General features: G+C 41.7%; 1 protein-coding gene across 7 annotated transcripts in view; it reads right to left on the bottom strand.

Annotated features, from left to right (window-relative positions):
* LOC100745429 (polypyrimidine tract-binding protein 2) overlaps window positions 1-21,365 on the bottom strand; it is a 423,740-nt gene that overhangs the window by 373,055 nt on the left and 29,320 nt on the right. Inside the window, exon 2 of one of the 7 annotated variants that reach the window (XM_024369659.2) lies at window positions 12,769-12,793. The exons of the other annotated variants lie outside the window; for them this stretch is intronic. Within the exon in view, the coding sequence (XP_024225427.1) occupies window positions 12,769-12,793 (25 nt within the window). The remainder of the gene's footprint in view (window positions 1-12,768; window positions 12,794-21,365) is intronic. 7 annotated transcript variants of the gene reach the window in all.

Here is a 21,365-nt window from a genome sequence, read left to right as displayed (position 1 = left end):
CCCGCGACTAAAACGCCTAACGCACGGACGTTTCGTTGATTTTTACCTTCCAGTCTGCAAGTTACACGCGCACCGTCAGTTCTCGATGAAATTGTGTCGCGCCGTTAGTCGGTGTACGGTTGACTTTGCGTATACAGCAGAATATTCGATCGATCGAGAGTCGCGTTCGGCCTCTGTAGCGGTTCGTACGTTCGTTTTTGTCGGCGCTGAAAACTATATCAATCGTTTCGCAGATGCGTCGCGAAAATTAGAGGAATGGTTGTCCCATGTAAACTTTCTATATATTCCGTCTATGATAGTTTATCTGTTGGTCGATACGTACGCCTTGTAGGTGGATTTTTCATAACGGCGTCCAAATACCTTCGTGATCGTACAACTCGACGGATGGAAGATCGCCCTTCCAAATGCGAAGACGTTGCCAACACCGTATCTTTAATTAGTCTTGGAATTTACTATTATTTATATCGTCTTCGAAAGGTTCGCGTCGCGTTTCGTCACCTTCTGCGTCATTTTATATCATCACGGACCAATCGCACATGTAAATCCCAAAGAGTCCAATTACAATATTCAACGGATACACACAGAGAGCATCGCGAAGTAACGTGCAGTCGAATTGAAATTATCAATGAAACGACCAGAATACCTGTAAACTGGAGAAGCTTCTACAAGAGAATGAAACAGAGACACGCTATACCAGAGAGAGAGAGAGAGAGAGAGAGAGAGAAGAGGTGAGGGGGGGAAGAGGGAGAGAATGCAATAGCCAATGGGATAGGCAATCTAAGCCTAGGATACAACGTTACCGAGGCGAATCATATTGCGATCCGTGGGGCAATCTGGCCGCAATACTAACGCACTTCGCGATTCCCTTTGTGACTTAGCTCGACGGCCAACGTCACCGCGTTGATTGTCCATACCGACTACCGCGTGTACAATATCGGATTTGCTTTGGAGACGACGACGTCCGCTGACAGGTTGATTGCGAGCATCCGTCGCTGATTTCCAACCGACTTGGTCCGATGGATGCGACGTTCCGCGATGGATTTCGACGATCCACCGACTTTCGCAAACGCGTCACTCAAGAGGGAGGTTCGCGTCGGTCGAACACGACGTTTCTTTAGGCCAGGTCGGAGATACGTCAGTGATAGGGGAGGAAGAAGAGCCGTTTCGTCGGAAATACAAAAATTATTAGCAGAATTAGTTACAGAGGAAGGTATCCGTTTACCAGCGCGTCGTCAAAAGACTTCAAAGAGATTGCACGAAAGAAAAGAATCGCGATAAACACGTTGTTATATAGCGTGTAATCGTAAATGTCGCAAGTCGTTTCGTGATAAATTATTATACGGATACGGACAAAGGTTCTTCTAAAATTCAACCACGTATATTTTCATATAACGTATAACCACCTAATGTATTAAACAACGATTACGTTTTCTAAGCAATCGAACGAATAAAACCTGTATCGTTGATACTCTGACTCGTGAACACATCGCCGATAAATTATTTCTCTTAACGAGAGTTATGTAAAGGCAGAAGACGTGGTTCGAACAATATCGCATTATGCAGCGGACTCTTTTGTACGATAGAAGTAAGAGGGGCGAGGGTAGAGAAAGGAGGCTACTGTAAGTTGTCGATATCGTTAATCGAAGACGGAAATTCCTGACAAAGGATGAATAACCCTGGCCAGGGCATACAAAAGGTGGATAGGTAAATAGTTGCGGGTTTACGTAACAGGACCTGTTCAATTTTTCCATCCTTTCTTTCTTTCCGTCGTTAAGCGCCGAACTTGTCAGGCCTGTTGTTAACGTTTTGTCAGACCGTATCGATTAGTCCAAGCGAAAACTGATATCTTTTTCCCGCGATATCTTGCATCCTGAATGGATAATCGGTGCGAACCAGCGAATAAAAGTAAGGGAAGAACCTTCGCGAGCGCTCGATGGTTTCTTCGATACTTTGATCGTCGCGTACCCATGTTTCCGATCGTTAGGTAAGATCAATACCAACCAGTATTAATTCCACCTTAGAAGACAAGTATTCGACGTTTCGTTTGTACGTAAAACGCTATACGACCTCGTTACCTGTCCTGACGTCATAGGTCATATTGAATTATCGCGAGTCGAACATCATCGCACGTTGTATCCTTATGTCGCATCGTTATATCCCAACCGTGCGATGTTACGCAAATGCGCTGATCTTTTTCTGCAATCGCCTCGCTTGCTAGTTAACTACTTAACTACCCACTTGTTATTTAGTAATTCCGCGTTGGTCGTAACTAGTCGTAGTTGCCAAGCTCTTAGCAACTATAATCGTTAGTTATAGATTACTCGCTCGTTTAACATTCCCCTTTTCGTACTATCGATGAGTTTCACCCGTCGATAGAATAAAATACGACGAAATATAGTAAAACAAAAGCGTTCGAAGCGCTTTCTGTAACGCTTGGCAGGCAAAACAATTCGTTGCCAGAGATATCGATCTCCACGATACCAACGCAGCCTAACGTCGCGGATGCCTCGACGAGGCAGCCTCCCGACCGTCTCGCAAACAAAGTCCACCGTAAGTTCGACCCAATGGAAGATTCGAAAACATTTACCATCGATAGGGCGCGCATTAATGGCCGGCTGGAAATAAACCGGCCATCGGCCATTCGTGGGAAACAGTCGCGTTCTGGCTGGCTCCGGGGTTGATACGGTTTCTGGTTTCTACTGGCAACGCGATATGGAGCTGCACGTCGAATCCGCAGTATCCATAACAGCAGCGTGATCCTTCCGTGGCTGGTAAATTGAAGCCGAGATACACGAGCCCGGATCGCTTTTCCAAATTGAATTTTCTCTGCTGCTTAAACGTTCCCCTTCCACCGGGTCATTCGCTCACCTTTGTTCTCGCCAACGCGCGATCGACCGTGGAAATCGCGAAAATATTCGTTCGACGTGTTCTCTATTCGCGTTCGATCGCCACCGACGCGTTCGTACGTCGATCCGAGCTACACCTACCAGCGACTCTACCTGATTATGCGACTGGTCCTCGATAGCTTACCACCCGAGGTAGTTCTTAGCCAACTGTGTTGGTCGAATCGCAGTTCGTTGATCGCTATACGTATAATAAAGCAGTGGACACGTTCAGTCTCTGACGATGAAAAAGTTGGACAAACCGAACGTTGACAAACGTTTGTCGGACGTGTGATTGCGTTATACGTATTAAATAGCGTTAACACTTTGTCGTTCAACGTCTTATTCTTTTATGCATATAACCGATACTAATCGTACGTATTTGCGATCGTGTTACGAGCGCGATTTACGTAACACCGAATATCAGAAACTGCGACAGTCCCTCCGATACGAATTATATTCGTTCGGATCACGAAACATTTCTATCGCTAACGTATACGCTCTTCGTGTAACGACGATAAACAGAGAAATCGGACACGCGATCAACGTTTCTAGATAAAGGATCGAACATCGAGAGGTAACTCGGAGATAAATTAGCCGAATCTATTCGAAACGTGGGAGAACAGACTAGAGCAAACGAAAAGAAGCTATTACGCAACAGTGCGATATCGTCAAAGGTTAATTCACGTTCGTAAACGGGCGAAATGGAACTATAATCATCGCACGGTGATCGCATGATTATTGACCGTGCGATTATTGACGCAAGCAGCCTGCGTCAGTGGTATGTGCGCGTAACAGGTCAGACCGCGGGATAATGCAATTGAAATTCGAGATCGGTGAACGAAACAAAGATGGTCGAATTTGTCGATCTTAGAGCCTCGTATTACGCGCGAGTTTCCGCTGCCAAATTTCCAAACGTCTTAGATTTTGTGTTATACATACGTATATGATATATATCGTTGTATCTTTACCACTTGACATCTATTTTCCACGTTTTGTCCCGTTTCGTTTCACCATCCGTACGATCTTCGCGCATTTTCCAACGCTTTAAGCTCCAACATAAAATCCTTAAACCTTGCACAATCTTAAGGAAACTCGAAAGAAATCCTCTCTAAGGTCTATACTTTCCTGAAATAATCCCTTCGAAAGATACCTCGAAAGATCGCTATAGAACGTTCCTAAAAGTTTCTCATCCGGAAATTTATTTACACGAATAAACTATCGCGAGTTGACGAACGATGCAACGTATTCAGCGTAATAAAAGGAAAATTCGCGACGAAACGGGGCCAGGAGAAACCCGTTAATATGGGCTTACGCGTGGACGCGCCCGGCCAGGGCTTTCTAAGCCCTTGCCGAATTTCTGCTAGCTACAATATTCCCCTGCATTACTCCATACGACTAATGCAGTTTAGCTTTGGTTAGGTTTCCACGGTATGTATGTGTTGGCCACACGTCACTCGAGAAACAGACGCGGAGAGGTCTGCATAATTCGAACTCCGGTTCAGATCAAAGCCAGCTTTCTCGTAATGTATTCTCTATGAATAACTCGCATCGAGACCGTGTATTCAGGTTGTATACCGAGAAGGGCTTAAGAAGGTTTTTGAAATTGCGGTATAATCAACGCGGTCGATAACGCTGTTACGACAGAATATTTGACGTCGTATTTACACTATATTTTACGTATAATATTATACTCTAACTCTACATACGTACATCATCGTGCTGCTTTGAGACTGGATTAAAGAAGGATTTAACGCCAAACAGCTATCTAACGAACAGCGTTTCTGCTTCCAAAGATGTCGTCGACTCCGCTAACTCGACAGCTTTTTCCCACTATTCCTAGTTGGTGGTCATTTCCAGGGAAGAACGTCGGTCATACGGTTGACTGGCATCACTGCGACTCGATGTTGAACTTTGTAGGCTCGTATCCCGAGACCGGATCCAGATGATATCGAGTTAAAGCAACGCGCCTTTCCTATTTATTTAAGAGCATTTTAACGAGCAAAGAGTAAGAAATATTTCTCGTATTATCGTAGAATCACCTGGTATACCAGAAGCGCTGTTAAACCATGTTTCCCGTTGGAAATTCACGTACCAATCGACTACGAAATTCTACCAGGAGCGTAATAAGCTCGTTCCACGAGATTTCACGCGTTAATTTTCATACAGTCTACTCTGTCATAAGAATGGCAAAGCATAGTGGAAAGTTAATGGACGTTAGTCGGAGCAATTTTACTGCGATTCCCTTAAATTTACGACTGCGGAGGTCTCGCTGAGCTTCCGATGCCAGCTTTTACTGTTACTACCTGCCCGTAGTTTAATAACACGCGTGCAAAATGAGAAAGAGGGCTTCTTTGCTCATCGTAGAATCGCTCTATCACAATTTATACGATCAAGGCTGAAACGCAACGTACGCTTTCAAGATTTTACTGTTACAAACTTTGGATCTTACCTACGACACATTTCTTGAACTATTTCGATCGTCGAACAAGCCTTTGGAGGTGGTAACGTTTCAAACAAGAAAGACAAATTATTTCAGGTTCGAAATTCGACGTCGAGGCAGGAACAATCTCTGACTAAGTCTTTATAGCTTTCACGTCGCGACGACGGCAGCGTTAATTGATACGTTAACGAAGAGGGTGAAACCCCTTTGACTTGCAAAACTCGCATAAACATTCGCCACTGTTGCCAATCCGTTGTTCGGAAATCCGTACGGTTTGATAAAAATTTATTGGAAAATCATAGGAAAATCGAGTAGAGATATATCGTATTTCCAAACGTCTAAATTCCTCTGTTCCTAATCTTTTCGTTTCCTAATCGTTCTTAAATTCCTCGCCTTTAAAATCTCGAAACTCCTCGAGTGCCAAATTCCGATATTCGCTCAAAACCCTTCTCAAATCCCTCGCCAACAATTTCCATCCGCTTTCCCTATCTCCAAACATTCCTCGGCCATTCTACTCCCTTCGTTCCTTATTTCCACAACAACTTCTTCAAGAATGTCCATCAATTATCGAGTTCCTTTCCTTCTACACGCGCAGTACCGCGTCTACGTTTAGTCGGAGAGCCAGGATGCTTACGATAAAAGTAGGAAAATATCAGGAACGTCGGAAACGCTGTTCGTCTCGAGAACATGCGACCTCGTTAGACGAGCAAACACGCGACAAAAGAACCCGACCGAGATACGACCAAGGGATCTGGCAATACAGGATATTATAATTGTATAGGAGGTTTATTTCCCTTTAGCATAGCGGGCACATGTTCGAGTCGGGGAACCTCGCCTGGAACGCGTATTTCTTTGACATGGGGCAGAACCGATTTATATTACGCAAACAGATGGCATGAATTTTTAGAATTCGGACGAAGCTACCGTTGACATTTGTCGTTCTTATTAAAATATTACGTTACTTTTAGTATTATCGGAGATTTGTTCGATGAAATTTTAAAAGACTGAAATTATTTTCAGTTCGCGGTTCGTTTATTTTCATTCTTCGTGCAGATTACGAAACTTGGATCCTGAGATTTCTAAATTTCCGAATTTCTTAATTCCTTAAATCCTCAAATTTTTTAATTTTTTGATTTACGCGCCTCCTTCTATAGACAATTGCCTTTCCTCGGTCGATTTACATCGAGTCTTTTCACAATCCATAACGCGTCTCCATGTCCATGTTTCAAATACGATTCCGTTGATTAATTAGGTGAGGGAGCCGGAAGGTTCGGGTTTGTTTTGCATGTGATCACAGGAAGGTTGGCGTACGCGCGTTTTAGGCCCGGTCTGAATGTTTCATGAAGGCGTCCAGCTCCTTTTAATGCACGTTGCGGTCACTGTGATCCACGTGTGTCCCTCTATACATAATGTGCATGCATGAACGTCGAGGATACGGTAAGTGGAGACCCTTATCGAATGTCGTATCCTTAAACATGAGATGCGAACCTGCACCGACGTGCTCCAAAAGAGACGCCGGAAATGTAAATACGTTGCAAACGTGGCGAATTACATCGAAACTCGGGCTTAACCCGTTCGCTCTATCGAAACAGCAAAAATATGCACCGAGAGCGTCGAAATTATTCGCACGTGACAATAATACGTGAGCTAATAAGGCAACAAAGAACTTAAAGGTTTAGAAGGATCTAAGAATTTTCATATTTCTATATTTATCACATATAACGATTTAAGATAGTAGAAATTTCGACATTTAAAGACCGATAAGATTTCCAAATTTGGCGGATTTAAAAGGAATTCAAGAATTTAGGAGTTTTACAAGCGTTCGGCGTCTTATCTGTTCGTAAAATCAATTTAACGATGAAACGAAGGCAACCATAAACCAGCTGTCCAGGATGTTCGTCGTCGCGATGATCTTCTTGGAAAGCAAATCGTTTGATACGCTAATGACTATTGTTATGTATCGAGGGAAGCGATCGGCATCCCTGTGGAGGGACGCGGCCCCGATGGTTCGACCTAAAGCTGACCTAAATTATCCATCCCTTGCACGAACGTTCGACGTATACGTCCGTTAAGCCTCTCCCGGGTTTCCTGCTGGTCCGTCTCACTCGCTGGCCAGCGCTAGCAGATCGGCTTTCCTCGATCGATGACCAAACTGAATACGTTCGTCGTTCGACTTTAACGAACACGCGAGTTACGCGCGAACCACCTTTACAACATTAACGAAAAACGATGCCTCTACGGATAGGATCTAAGGATCCCTTGAAAACGATGCAGTTATGCGCGCTATGAGTCAAGTTCTATATTGCAAATTCTAATAAGTATGCGTAACTTATTTTTTGGAGAATACCACACAGCCTGCAACAGTCTTGAAAAAGGAGCCACCAGCCGAGTAATCCAAGAACCAGGCAAGAAATTCCGAGAGTAAAATTTCACTTACGGTACACAAAACGTTGTTCGCGCAGTCGAGTCCGGTATCGAGCGAGTGACTAATAAACTACCCAAGAAGTTTCATCTAAATTTCTACAAAAGTTAGAGTCCTACAAAATATTAACAATTCACCGGCCAATTTCCAAAAATGTATGGAACACGGGAAGAGACAGTTTCGATTCGACAAACACTGTCCGCGTAATCCGGTTCGACATCAAATGGTTAATTAGCGATTCGAGTAGATTAATCGTCGTCCTCCAGCACTCGACACTCTACTCTAAATCGAGAGATGCGAGACATGGGACAAAAGGGAACGAGGATCGCGCGAGAGAGAGAGAGAGAGAGAGAGACAGAATGAGGGAGGGGTAAGGAGACGAAAACTGGAGTACACATCCGGTGATCGCGCGGCCTCGTTATCGAGCACAGAGCCACGTCGAAAATATCGACTGGAATATCGACGGAATGTGTCAATGCTTCCTGATGAACCGCGACGACACGCGTCCGCCAACCTACCGCGGATTTTCGCCGTTGAAATTCGATTGTCGCCGTTCGAACGGTTAGAGGAGTAGGGAAAATTCGCTTCTGACGGATTTTCGTTGCACTGAAACATCTTCGCAGCTTCGCGGGGGCTCGTACTTTCTTTTTGTCTTGAATTTTGGGACTTTGGGACGTCGAATACGCTCGAATACAATTAAATCGAATTCACTTTCATCGCTGTATAATTTTTCGAAGCTTCACGGTCTCCTTGTTTTCCTTTTCTTTGGAATCTTGTATCTTCAAGATGTTTCCGATATTTCGTACAACGTTCGCGATATCGAGTTGAAAACTTGTTATCGAGCGCGAGCCGTAGTAATTTTTGTCCTTTTTTTCTTCCTTTGCGCTCTCGTCTTTTTCTCGTCTTTTTGGGATTCCCCCTTCCGACGAATTTCTTTGATTGCGAGATCAATATTCAAACAACGTTCCTCGTCTGCTTTTACTCGGAGAATTGAGTTAATTGACTTAACAAGTTTACTTCGCGAATAACGCGTAACTTCGAATCATTATTCCACTTATCGATATGATCTTCGCTGAACACAGTGAACGCTGCGTTTAAGAAAAAAATGTCTATCCTGAAAAAAACAGTCGTTTAATCCTCCGTTTATTAGATACTTTTTCCTCTCTCTTTAATCAATTATACGATTTCTGATTGCATCGCGACCTTTTCCCTGCTCTGCCAATGGTTTCTTCCTTTTTTAATAATTCTATGCAATAACAGATCAATTTTCTGTCGAATTCAGCCGCGGCTGGGTTTCGACTTTTTCAAACGCAAACCATCGACGGTAGAAATGCGCTTTGTGTTACGTGTGCGTTTGACGTGTACCAATTACTGCGTGTCTTTGCCAAATTCGCCGCCATGATACTTGCCAAGTAATCGATACTAAATTTTCCGCTTCACTCTATTATTACGTTGCGCGTTATGTCGTGCGGATTTCCTTTCCAGAAATTCCAGAAATTCCGTCTTGAAAAAAGATCGTCGCTGCACTCGCTTACAACAACTTGCTAATGACCATACAAATTCTTTTGATTTCATTTAATTTATTTTTTCGAAATTTTTCAATGAAACCGGAGGTGTATTTTGAAAAAAGATACAGCGAGTCGAGTCGATCGATCGAAATAATCGCTGTTGCTTTCTGTAAGTTCGAGCCATTCGTCGGACAGATGAATCGCAGCACGTAAAAATGTCGTGTCTTTAGACAAGATCCAATCGTCGGTCGGACTGACAAAGGAGGACGTTCTGCGAAATTGCCGCGTGACGACGCTAGGCGGGCGCTGTTTCTACGACAAGAGACGTCGTCAGCTTATTCGTTAGACGTTACTCCTTCGGATTACCACGCGTTCCGATCGATGCAACATGCCTTATCCGATACCCATTTGCAATTAACGGTCGACATACCGAAGCGATTCGACGATCCAATCTCGTCCAAAGACGCAGCATCTTGCCGTGATGGAATTCATCGGTTGCCTCGTAAATGGCTTACAGTTATAGAAAGCTTCGATTCAACGGTTTGCCATATTTCCTTCTTAGATAGATAGATAAGACTCCGAGTTTCACTGAAAAATTCAAATTATTCGCCCGTACGTATCTAACGCGATCTTCGTGTTACCAAAAAGATTATTACGCGTAACTATGAAATAATTCATGGTAATTTGAAGGAATTTATGGTTGTATGGCGGGCGAAGGAGATCCGGTCGACGACGGATCTAGAAAGCACGGTTTCATCGTGTTAGCGAAACTGGTCCAGAAGGTGGATCGAACGGCGGAAGACGGTGAATCGTATTTAAATTTCAAATGCTCCTTGAGAAGGCAGCATAGTCGGATATAATCGGATATCCGAACGTTCTCGTGGAAAGCCAGGTATTACGTGGATACCGATTTACTCGGGTAACCAGCTGGAAAGCAACTAGAAATAAACTATTCTCTTCGAACGTTTTACCCCTGCTGTAACATTCCCCCCGCCTCAACCCTTTCCAGTCCTTTTATATATAGAACCTGGCGATCGATTCTGGATATTTTCACCTTCGTCACTGTTTCGATCTAACCTTTTCGCTCCCTTTAAATTATTTCTCTCTCGTCCCGCTCTTTTATTTCTTTTCGCTTTTTCCCTTGTTTGATATTAGTGTAGGCGGATAACGGGGCTTAGATTGTCCGTTTAATTCCTTAAAAGTGCAATAAAACGGCGAAGAGTTCAGAAGACAATTGCTTCTTTATCGTTAAAACTTGTTGCATTTTCAACGTAATGTGACGAGAAATACGCCAACTATTAATTGGTACTATCGGTTATTTTCATATATAATTTTTCTCTTCTAAATTATTTGGAAGAGAATATATAGTCGAAAATACTACTATAAATATAATCAAATATAGTTCGAGTTTCGCGTCTTGATATTTATAAAAAGGGTACGCGTCTAACTATAGAATAATTATTTCCAACAACGATTATTTAGCTAGTAGTAATTAATTTATGGGGAATATTTTCACTGGAAATGGAAATCCCAGTTATTCAGAACGCTTTTTTTATATTCCTGTTACGATCGTCGCGTTTTCGAATATTTTCGCGGACAAAGAGGGGGGCGGCGACGTATGGCGAACAAAGTAAATAAAAATCTCTCTACTTACGTGAATCGAGGCAGACCGGAGACAGGTGAAAGGGAGATTTTCGGGTGCAGGATCGTATCGTCGACTTTTACGGGGTCGTCCTACGCCGATGGAAGGTCGGAAAAGACAATTTTCCCGCGACTTTAGTAAAAGCCAACGAAATCGACGTATTTTCTGTGTAAAAACACCGAGTCGACGAAACGTATCACCGAATTGTCGAAATTATTATTATCCGAACCAACAGGAAGCTTCAAAGAAGAAAAAAGAAGAAAAGCGCAGGAGAAATGCGAAAGAGAAAGGAAAAATTCGTTGCTTCGTTCGGCCTCGAAGCTTCGCTCTCTATAATCAAATTTAATCCCTAATCGATACGATGAAACAGAAATATTATAACTCTGCGAGGTTTTTGAGATGTATTAAGCTGTAATATGCGAAACATCCAATCTTCTACGGTTCGTACTTCATCGAATCGTAAAATAAAAGCTGGTAGGAATCGAAAAATTGATATGATATCGTGAGAGCCAGAGTTCTGTTTTGAAATAATATTTCTTTAAAAGAATGGAAATTAACGTATTTAATAATTCTTCTGAAATTATATTAATTTTCCAACAAAATCAGGGAGATAATTAAGCTATCCTATACGAAGACCACATAGGAAAAACTTAGATTTTTAGCGTAGATAAAAGACGAATATATAAGGACATCGGACCAAATGTTAAATCACCTGCCAAATTCAAGTGTTTTGTCTTTACCGATGAATATAAGGATACCGTTCGTTATTTTTTAACGAGTATTTATCCCAACAGTTAAAAATTGATACTTTTATCCACTAACGATCAATAATTTGCGCGTGTAACCTAAAGGGGACATGAAAAATTACAAATAAACATTTTCTCTGAAACTCTCGTGCTCTTCCACTTCGAAACACTGATTTCTCTTCTTCTTCTTTTTCTTCTTCTTCTTCTTTTTCTTCTTTCCCTTCTTCTTCCGGACCAAATGACTTCATACCTGTTTTATACTACTTAGACGTGAATTCCGCTTACTGCAGGCATTCTCAAGAAATTGGTAGACCTGGAAAAACCATAAACGAGCGACAATCGTGTTTCTCCGCCGTGGTCTCCCATCGTCCGAAGTCGGCCATCGACTCAAATTCTCAACCCGGTTTTTCGAAAAATCCTATCTTGTAAACACCTTCGCGACGAAAATCGCGTCTGTAATCGGTCAGTGGCTATCGAGAGAAATTTCGTAATATTTCGTCGATGATTATTCGAATAACATCACAGCAGCTCTAGGATGGTGAGTGACAGAGATGAACGTGAGAGACAGAAAACGTGTGAGGAACGGAAGAGCCATAAAGACGACGAGAAAGACAGAGACATACCGAGTGACAGACAAGGGAGAGATTGGAACGTACCGAGTGATACGCGGAAAACGTGAAAATTAAACGTTTCTGAGAATATCGGTAAGATCTGAAAACAACGATTAATCGACAGGCAACGTTGATGCGTTTACGCCAATTTTTCGACGATAGAATTCCCTTCGTCCAAACCCTCGAGAGACGAACGATTCGTAAGTTTCGTAACAATTTCTTTCTTGTCTCTCTCTCTCTCTCTCTCTCTCTCTCTCTCTCTCTCTCTTTCTTTTTTTTATACCGGTAAAAGTATAGATTTACGAAACGCTTCAACTCTGCCTATCGTCGTTTTCTCGTACTCTTAATATTCAATATTCTCGTATTTTATATGCCTCGCCCTATATAGAACAAGAAGAATAAGAAGAGGAGAAGAGAAAGAAATAAACGAAAAAGGAACGGTGAAGAAAAGAATGAGAAGAAAAACGGAATAAAGAAAAAGAAGAGACAACTGTAATGTAGGGGAGGCTCGTACCTTTTGCCCGCTGTGCAGAGTATCTCTGTAAAGTAAAACAGAAAAGAGAAGAGTTAGACAAAACGTACACATAAATACAAGACAGATATGAGAGGTTAAGAAGCGACTGGAGAAAATGGCCGACTCGAAGGGACAAAGAACAAAGAGAGAAAATGGAGGAGTCAAGCGGTTAAAAGGCGCCATATACAAGGTGCGAGAAAATATATTTTGCATATTTGTAGGATCGTTCGCAGGCGTTGAAACGACGAAAAACGCTCGTATATAAAAGTGCCGTTCGAGGTTTACCGTCAAATTATAAATGATAATATTTTCCGCTTTTCTATAGCCATACCAAATACTTTTACCGCTACTATCATTCGTATAATCATTTTTCAATCATTTTTCAACGATTTCAGAAGAACAATAAAACAGCAATATTTCAATAGGGTATATTTGCTTGGTTCTGATTCGTCAGCTGCTTCGTCGATACCGCTTTATTTTAGCGTAAAGTATCGTAACAGATATTGGCAATGGAACTGGAAGGTAAACCTCGAACGATATCTTTGTACACGAGTTATTCTCGAGACCGTTCTAACGTCTGGAACCACCCCGTAAATATCCCCCATATGTATATATATTCTGGCAGCCAGAGGGTATCTACGAACGTGATTATGGCGGGGACGAAGGTGCAAGATTCAGACAGAAAGACAAAAGGAGACAAAAAGACACGAAAAGCGGGGTCACAGGGAGGTCGAAAGAGAGTGTACAGTGCTCGAGGGTGATCTGTACGATGATCGGAGAAGAAATGCTGATCTGCTGCGCCGTGATCCTGCTTGCGACTCGAGCAACGATTCGCGCTAATTTATTACACGTGCGTCGATTATTCGCAGCTTTTATCGATTACACCTTTTAAAGCGAGGGATCTTTATAACTTTCGTTAATGGAATAAAACGTAGCGCTCAGTGATCAAGGTTGGCATTTTGCATCGTTTATCAATCCTGAAAAGATATTACACACATTTACATTGTTCGTTGAAAATAGCCTTACAACACAATGCTGTAAATTTTATTTATTAACAGGTTATAACGGAGAACGCACGTGATTCGTCGTATCGCTCACTCGCATGACACAAATAAATTAACATTAAATAAGTAAAGAGAAACATTGCTAAAAAAAGAGAAATCTCTATAAATCTATTTCAATAGTTTACAATTTACAAAGATCGCAACTCTAATTTATAAAATAAGGTAGCACGATGGCGAAAAGGAACTATTTTCTACAAATTTTGAAGCTCTTCGTTGATTATATCTTCGGTGCAGGATCGCCCAAAAACGAAAAAATGCCGCCGAATTTTGCAAAAAAAAAAGGAACAATTCTTCTTAGTCTACCTGCAACAGTATAATATTCCATTACTTTTTATTCTCTCCTCCAAAAATTTGTTAAGGACAGCTCTAGAATGGAAGTTACACGGTAGGGAAACTTTGTTAATACGATTAACTAAGAGAGAGAAATTATTCTACAGCTAATTTTATGGTTAAACGTAAGAAAGTAAAATCTGTTAAGAGATTAGCATAGAGTAACAGCATGAAACGTGAAGAAATATTAGCATCTACTTAACGATAGGTTTCCGTTCGCCCGACCTAAACGCCAAGCATTCTTAAAAATAAAAGACAGAAATACGGTTGTTCGTTACAGGAAAATCTCCAGTGACCTAGGAAGATTAAGGCGGTTAATTTAATTTAATCGAAAGAAGGTTTGAACTTAAAAATAAAAAGAGGATAGTCGACGCAGAAACGCAGAATCTTTTCCGTCTATACGCTACGCTCTTGTATACCAAAGAAAATTACGAATTACAGCTGTCTTTTAATTACGACACGCGCAAATTTCCATCCGTATTCTGAAATTCCAACATCCATTAAGAATTTCTTGGATCACGGGATATTTCGCGACGGATTAACGAACATTTCATAAACTCACTGACACGAATGGTCAAAAAGCTCACAAATGGTCCATATTCGAGCAGCGATAATCCATTCCCAAGCATTCCATTCGCGATCAATTGGATTTTGAATATTTCGAGATAGATCAACGAATACCGCCGTAAGCCTACACAAGCGAATTATCAGAAAGTATTGCAGCGAATCGCGTTGAAAAAAGATTTCCATTTAACTGGAAATCGCGATTCAATTCGATCTGAGAATCATTTATGGGTCGTTCGATTATTAATATTTCAATGATTCATGATGGATCGATAAATGTTTCAAAGGCCTGCCGTTACTCGGAGATTATTATTAAACAATTGCCACTTAATCTGGAATATTGATTTCACCTGGAAAATAGGTCGGATTATTGCGTGAATTACGAATATTTCTAGAATTGGTAACAGTTCGGCGAATATTCTATAAATCTATATTACGTTACGTTATTGTTAAAAAAAAAAAAAATTATCGTTTAGTATTTTACGAGCGTTTTTGTGATTCGAGACAGGTCGATGAATATCTCGTAGCCTAAATTATTAGGAAGCTGCAAGTGGTCCATATTCGTACAATTAATATTTCATCCATACGTACATTCCGCAATCATATTCGCTCGTGGTATTTCGCTCGTGATTATGATTTCTTAGATTATGAATAAGCGAAGATTCTGGCTAGATAATATCGAGAAATTTTCTGGTCCAAGTAAACACGACCGTCGCGAACAGTCGTTTTAACGATTAAGCAATCGTTTAACGCTAGAGGAGATCGAAGACGAGACGAACGAATAAAGAAAAAAGGAAAATACGATTGGGTGGAGAACGAAATAACGGAACAAAGAGCAGAAAAATGCAATCAGATGGAAAATTATGGTTATCGTGCGATAATTTCCTGGTGCGATAACTTTCGAGCGATATGTAACAAAAGTTAGAAAGATTTAAACGTCCATCGACGAACGTTGAAGATTTTTGCAGGGTAGGCAGGTTTGCAGGCGCGTTCGAGCATCGTCGGCCTAAGTCGAGGCACCCCTAAGCGCCTTGTGGTCGCCCCTGCGAATGGGTGGCTCAGGCCGTGTTATCGTAGGCTAACAGGCAGCCGTTCGCAAAGGGTTGATAGCGCCTGCCGTCGTGCTGACTAATTAGAATTCCTTCCCGGCGATACGTAATCTCGCTAAGGAAATTAAGCGGACGGCTGGCCCCCACGAAAAACCTGACGACGCTCGATTTTAGCGGATGGATCGCTAAGCTAATTGTTCTTCGCGACAGAGAACCGTGCATTTTATGTTCCATGTTTCTGGCGATGGTCGTGTCGCGATACAGCGCTAACGAAATTTCGAACGATATATCCGTAAAAGGAGTTCGGTGGTAAACTCGGAGAACGGATGCGTTCGTGGGCGCGTGTCAATTTTTATTTCACATTTATTTAGATTTCACAGGCCTGTGGTAATACACGAACATGTGGAAATATTTGCGAACGGTAAAGTATCTGGGTTAAAGCCACGGGTCAAAGGTATTCCTGCGTATCTTTTCTATTAAAACGTATTCGTCTGCGCTCCTTCGCACAGAGATTAATCGGAAAAGGCGAGGTTTTATCGGAGGAAACTTTTCTCTCTGCTGTTATCGTTTTCATCGGCGGTCGCTGGAATCTCTAGCAAAAGCGGCGGGAACAAGTTGAAAACTATGTAGCAAAGCAACGAATTAATATTTCAAATTCCTCGTTGTTCCCGCCATTCTCGATGTCCAATATCGTTCATTTATAATCGTGTTCGCGGAAACACACCGAAAGCTTCTGGCATTAATATCGTAGAATGGCGAAACGTTTTCGCTGGCATGGCTAGCAACGAACGACGATCGATTTTGTATCGTTTGATCGAACTACCGCGACAACCACCGTTTCCGCGAAAGCTCACCAATCATTCGCAATGTGCATTTTACGATTCGCTTCGAACGGTTTTAATTTTCGTTCGGCGATGTATAGAATCAAATCAATTAATCGCTAAATTAGTATAAAATAGATCACAACGATTAGATTCTGTTCTTTTAGGTTTGCATAATTAATGATTTTCAAAATTTTTACTCGTCGCTATATTTATTTGCTTGGTTCTCCGCTTTTTCACGCGATTCAGTCCTTCTACGACTATAAAGCTTGGAACAGGCGCATAAGTGCGTCGTACAAGTGGCAAGAACGCAAAGAGGCAGAGGAGCATAATCGCTAACGGTGGAATTGGCACTCGAAATAGGCTACGAACCAGGCTGTACGGGGTTCCTGTGTGCGATGAACGTACACAGCGACACGTATCAGCATGATCGCGCGTGTCGGTAATCGGTAGATAGAGCCAAGCTGGAGTAGGATGATGCAGCAGCTACAGGTAAATGTAATTAGGGATTGATCGAATGGTAAGCACGGGCCTGTCTAATTGTCCGAGCGGATAGCTCTCTTCCGGTAGCCGGAAGTTTGGAAGTTGCTAGTCCTGTGCTTGCGATTTCTCGGCTCGTTGACGATCTTACTTTCGCAAGTTCATTCATCGTAGAAAAGTACGTAATGTAAATAATGATAAATTCCGTGATACGTTTAAAAAAAAAACAAGCTTCGCCGCACGATCATTTTTCACGTGGGAATTACAAAATTTGCAATTTCACACATTTGTCATAAACGTATAAATATCCAAATGTCCGGATAATAATACGACGGGGAAAGTACAAAGTCCGACGGAGTACAAATTACCGTGTAAAATCTGTTCGCCGGCACGATCCGTTTCAATTATCGCTGTTTGTTTAAGACCGAAAAGAGTGAGAAGCGTTAGACTCGACGCTCGAGAACATCGGCATATATGCGCACACAGAAACGCGACAAGTTTCGAATCAGCCTGTACGATCCTGAACGATGACAGAAAGCAAATTAGACGTACGATATCTAGGTTACCGTAATAACTTACCCAACGCGCTCACTTCGTTTTACCGAATGCTGGAAATGCATCGTGCAATGTGCTTAATGTACTTAAAATCCTATTACAGTTCACGCCCAGGAAACGGAGATCGTGATTCCGTTTCCGTGCTTCGGACAAAAATAGGACGCAAAACGTATCAACGAAGCGTCTATCGCGTTTCTCGATGTTTCTTTTTTTTTAATATTTCAAGGCGATAAAAATAAAATCAATTTCACGTTCGAACGGTCAAAGTCAATTTTAAGTTGCAGCAGTCACTATCGAAGCGATTATTTTCAAGCTCGAAGCAAAGCTCGGTTCTGTCAGAAATAAAATGAAACAAAGAGGAAGAGAGTTTTACGTTTGCTACAAATTGGCTTATTAAGATTGCTGAAACGCTAACTGATACCGATTCACGCTGGAAGTAACGAAACTTATCAAAGAAATATATACGTAGATCTGGAAAATCGAAAATCAGGTCAAATTTTCAAGACAACGAGTTAAACGAGGAACAATTGCTTGTTAATTTAACGTTAATTACCTGCACCGTAACACGATCGTTGCTTTATGCCATTTTTCGATCGTACCAAAGTTTCGGACACTTCGTATTGCTCGCTATCGGCGACAGTTTGAAATACAAAAGTTTATTATTTCCTTTGCGATGTTACGCAGTTTTATTTCTACCCAGTCTCCGCCGGAATAATTTTTCATTAGTTTCGAACGAACTGAGATTCGAAATACGCTGCGCTTCCTCTACCAGTTCGCGCTAAATACGATAAAGCTCGCGAAAATGGTGAAAATGAACAAGATACACGGGCCAGGATCAAAGAAAACTGACATCGATGAGCATCGGGGACTATCGAAAAGGGAAATTGGCAGAAAGAGAGAAACAGAGAAAGCGTGGCTTAAAACGAGCGGTGCGGATCGAATCCGGGGCTCGTTATCCGGAACTAAACGTCCAATCGAACGTTTATGAGCCACCCGTGCCATGCGAACAGCAACCATACGCATCAATAAGCAAATAATCGAACGCATTCGAGTTACGTATCGATGACGATACGACAGATTGCCTTTCCAACGAAGCGGCGCACTCAAAATTCTCCACGACCGCAAACAGTCGCGGCGATCGAAATGATCGTCGGTGCAGATGCCACTTTGCGTTCATCGATCGACCATTTTGCCGCGAAGCGTTTCGTCCGTGGCTTCGAACGATCGACGGTCGATCGGGTTTCTTATCGAGCGTCAAAGTATTCTTAAATCTTCGCGCTAAGCGCGAAGAGATCGTTAATAAAAACGTACAACAGTGTACAATGGCAATTTCGTTGCTGCGGTTAATTTTATAATATAAATTTATACGGATGCTATATGAAACGAGAAAGACGGGAAAAGTAACAGTGTGTTTGAACAAACATTGTTACTCGAAATAAAATTACATAATTCTTCCGAATGACGACACGAATTGTGTCAAAGAACGAGCTTTCGGTACAATTTCATAATTACGTCCGTGGTAATAAGACGTGGAACGAAAAGGAGATTCGTCGGAAGGCGGTTGAATTTTCTCGAAGCAAGAAAATTCCGGACCTATAAGGAGGACGCTTTTATATATTCTTCAATTTCAAGAAACGATTAAAACATTGAACTAATCGTAATAAGGAAGAGACGGATGGCCAGAGGCATGGCCTCGCCTCGACGTTCCCCGTCTCCTTCGCTCAGCCATTTGATACACACGTAATCGAATTTCTTCGCAATTTAACAGACAACTGAAAACATGAATTTTAATCTGCCGTGATTCCTCGGCGATGCAAACGGCACAAACGAACCGAACGTTACGCAAAACGCCTACAAAAGCTCGTCCAATTTCGAAATGAAAAAGCTTCTTCCCTCGAAAAGCAATCCCAACTCACTGTTTCGCCCAGATACAGACGGATACAATTATTAACCGTGTTTCATCCTACGAAAACAAAAATAGACAAAAAAGGCAGAGAGACAGAGAGAGAGAGAGAGAGTTAGAGAACGAATAGGGAGAGCTTTGAGAAGCGTTTAAACGATAGCTAGGAAAATCCACGAGAAATATCACGATGGGTATCAAAAACAGTCGGAAAATAAACTCAGCCAGCCAATAACGAGAAGAATCTCCGACCGAAAACGTTCGTCAGACGATGTTCCATCCGGAGAAATTACCTCTTTTTTCTTTCATCCCCTTCTTTTCTTTCTTCCTTTTCCACTATCTTTTATTGCTTATTTCGTTCGAAACCTTTCTTGTTTTTAATTTTTCGAAGGAAACACGCGGCCGTAATCCAAGAACGAAACTTGTTTTTGAAAGTTTCGCTTTCGTTTTCTTTCCGTTCGATCAACTGCCTGATTTTACGGTCGATGGAGGTGGAAAAGGAGCAAAGTGGAGTCTTTGGAAAAACAGTGTATATCCGTCGACTCTGATCGAAGATTATTATAATTATTACCAGGATGTACGAAACTAATCATCCGGATCATCGTGATAATCAGCGGAAGTGGAACACCGACGGAATCGAATATAGAAGAAAACCAAACAGCATCATCGTCTTCGATGCAAACAATTTCAAAGAACACGGCAGGATATGGACTTATAAAGTTGCGGAGAGAAAACGAAGGGAAGAGAACGAAGGAAGACCTTTCCTTAGTGAAAGAGACAATGCGGTTGCAAGTCGGTATGGATATGTCAAACGCAGCCAAGCCATAGTAACTACTTTGAATTTCCAATCTTGCGTCCGTCTTGCACGTTCAGCGCTGTCTATAGATAAAACGTCGATGCAAGACGAATGCCGAGGAGAATCGTAGAAAGTTTCTCGTTTACCTCTTCCAAATTATCCATCTATCGTACAATTTATTACCTGTATTCGAGGTTTTACTTACAATTGTTAGAATAACGATTTACCGATTAAACGTCCCATTAAATAAAGATAAAAACATAAGGCTGGTCTTCCGCCTCTGTCACATTTTCAAAAACCAATTGTTCCGCGTGATCCCATAAAATCAAATCCACGATAGTCGAACGCGGCGAGATCAACGACTGTCAATGAGAATTAAGAATGTTTGCGTTTGTTTGTGATTCTGCGTAACGAGTCTTAAGAGTAACTTTCCTGGAAATCTTTCAGCGCTTCTAACTATTCGAAAAAGCATTTTCACGTAGAAATTTATACGTAGCGTAAGTTCGATCGCGACCTTTTCGGATACCCGGTACGTAGAAGTGTACGGTATAACGACTTTATCTGTTCAACAATTCCAACACAGTAACTAAAAAATAACTTTATCGAAACAACTTTAACGTTTCAATGTAGCTACCATAAAATCTCCAACGCGAGGAAGGAGAGAAAGGAAAATATAAAAATTAAATAAACGCACACAAACATACACAGAGTTATGAGAGTTATTCGTGCGGGATAACAAAAGCTGGTTATATAATTATTGAAGCGACCGGCCGATATTGGCTGGTTGACTAAACTTTTTTACGCACCGGAAACGTGTTCGTCGAATAACGTTTTGTATTTTTCACCGCGGTTTTCATAAAACATCGATTTCACCAAAAAGAGAAAAAAAGAAAAATAAAAAAGAGCGAAAAAATTGGCAAACAACGAAATCACGGTTGTATGTCGAACATCTTTACCGCAAGCCATTACTCCATAAACTAATAAACAGAACCACGGTGGTTGAATTTCTTTTTCTTTTTTTTTTTTTTTTTTTTTTTT

The sequence above is a fragment of the Bombus impatiens genome, unplaced genomic scaffold (assembly GCF_000188095.3).
Source record: "Bombus impatiens unplaced genomic scaffold, BIMP_2.2 scf_0637, whole genome shotgun sequence".
NCBI lineage: Eukaryota > Metazoa > Arthropoda > Insecta > Hymenoptera > Apidae > Bombus > Bombus impatiens.
Note: the sequence above shows the minus strand (reverse complement) of the source record. Positions and strands in the feature narration are given on the sequence as shown.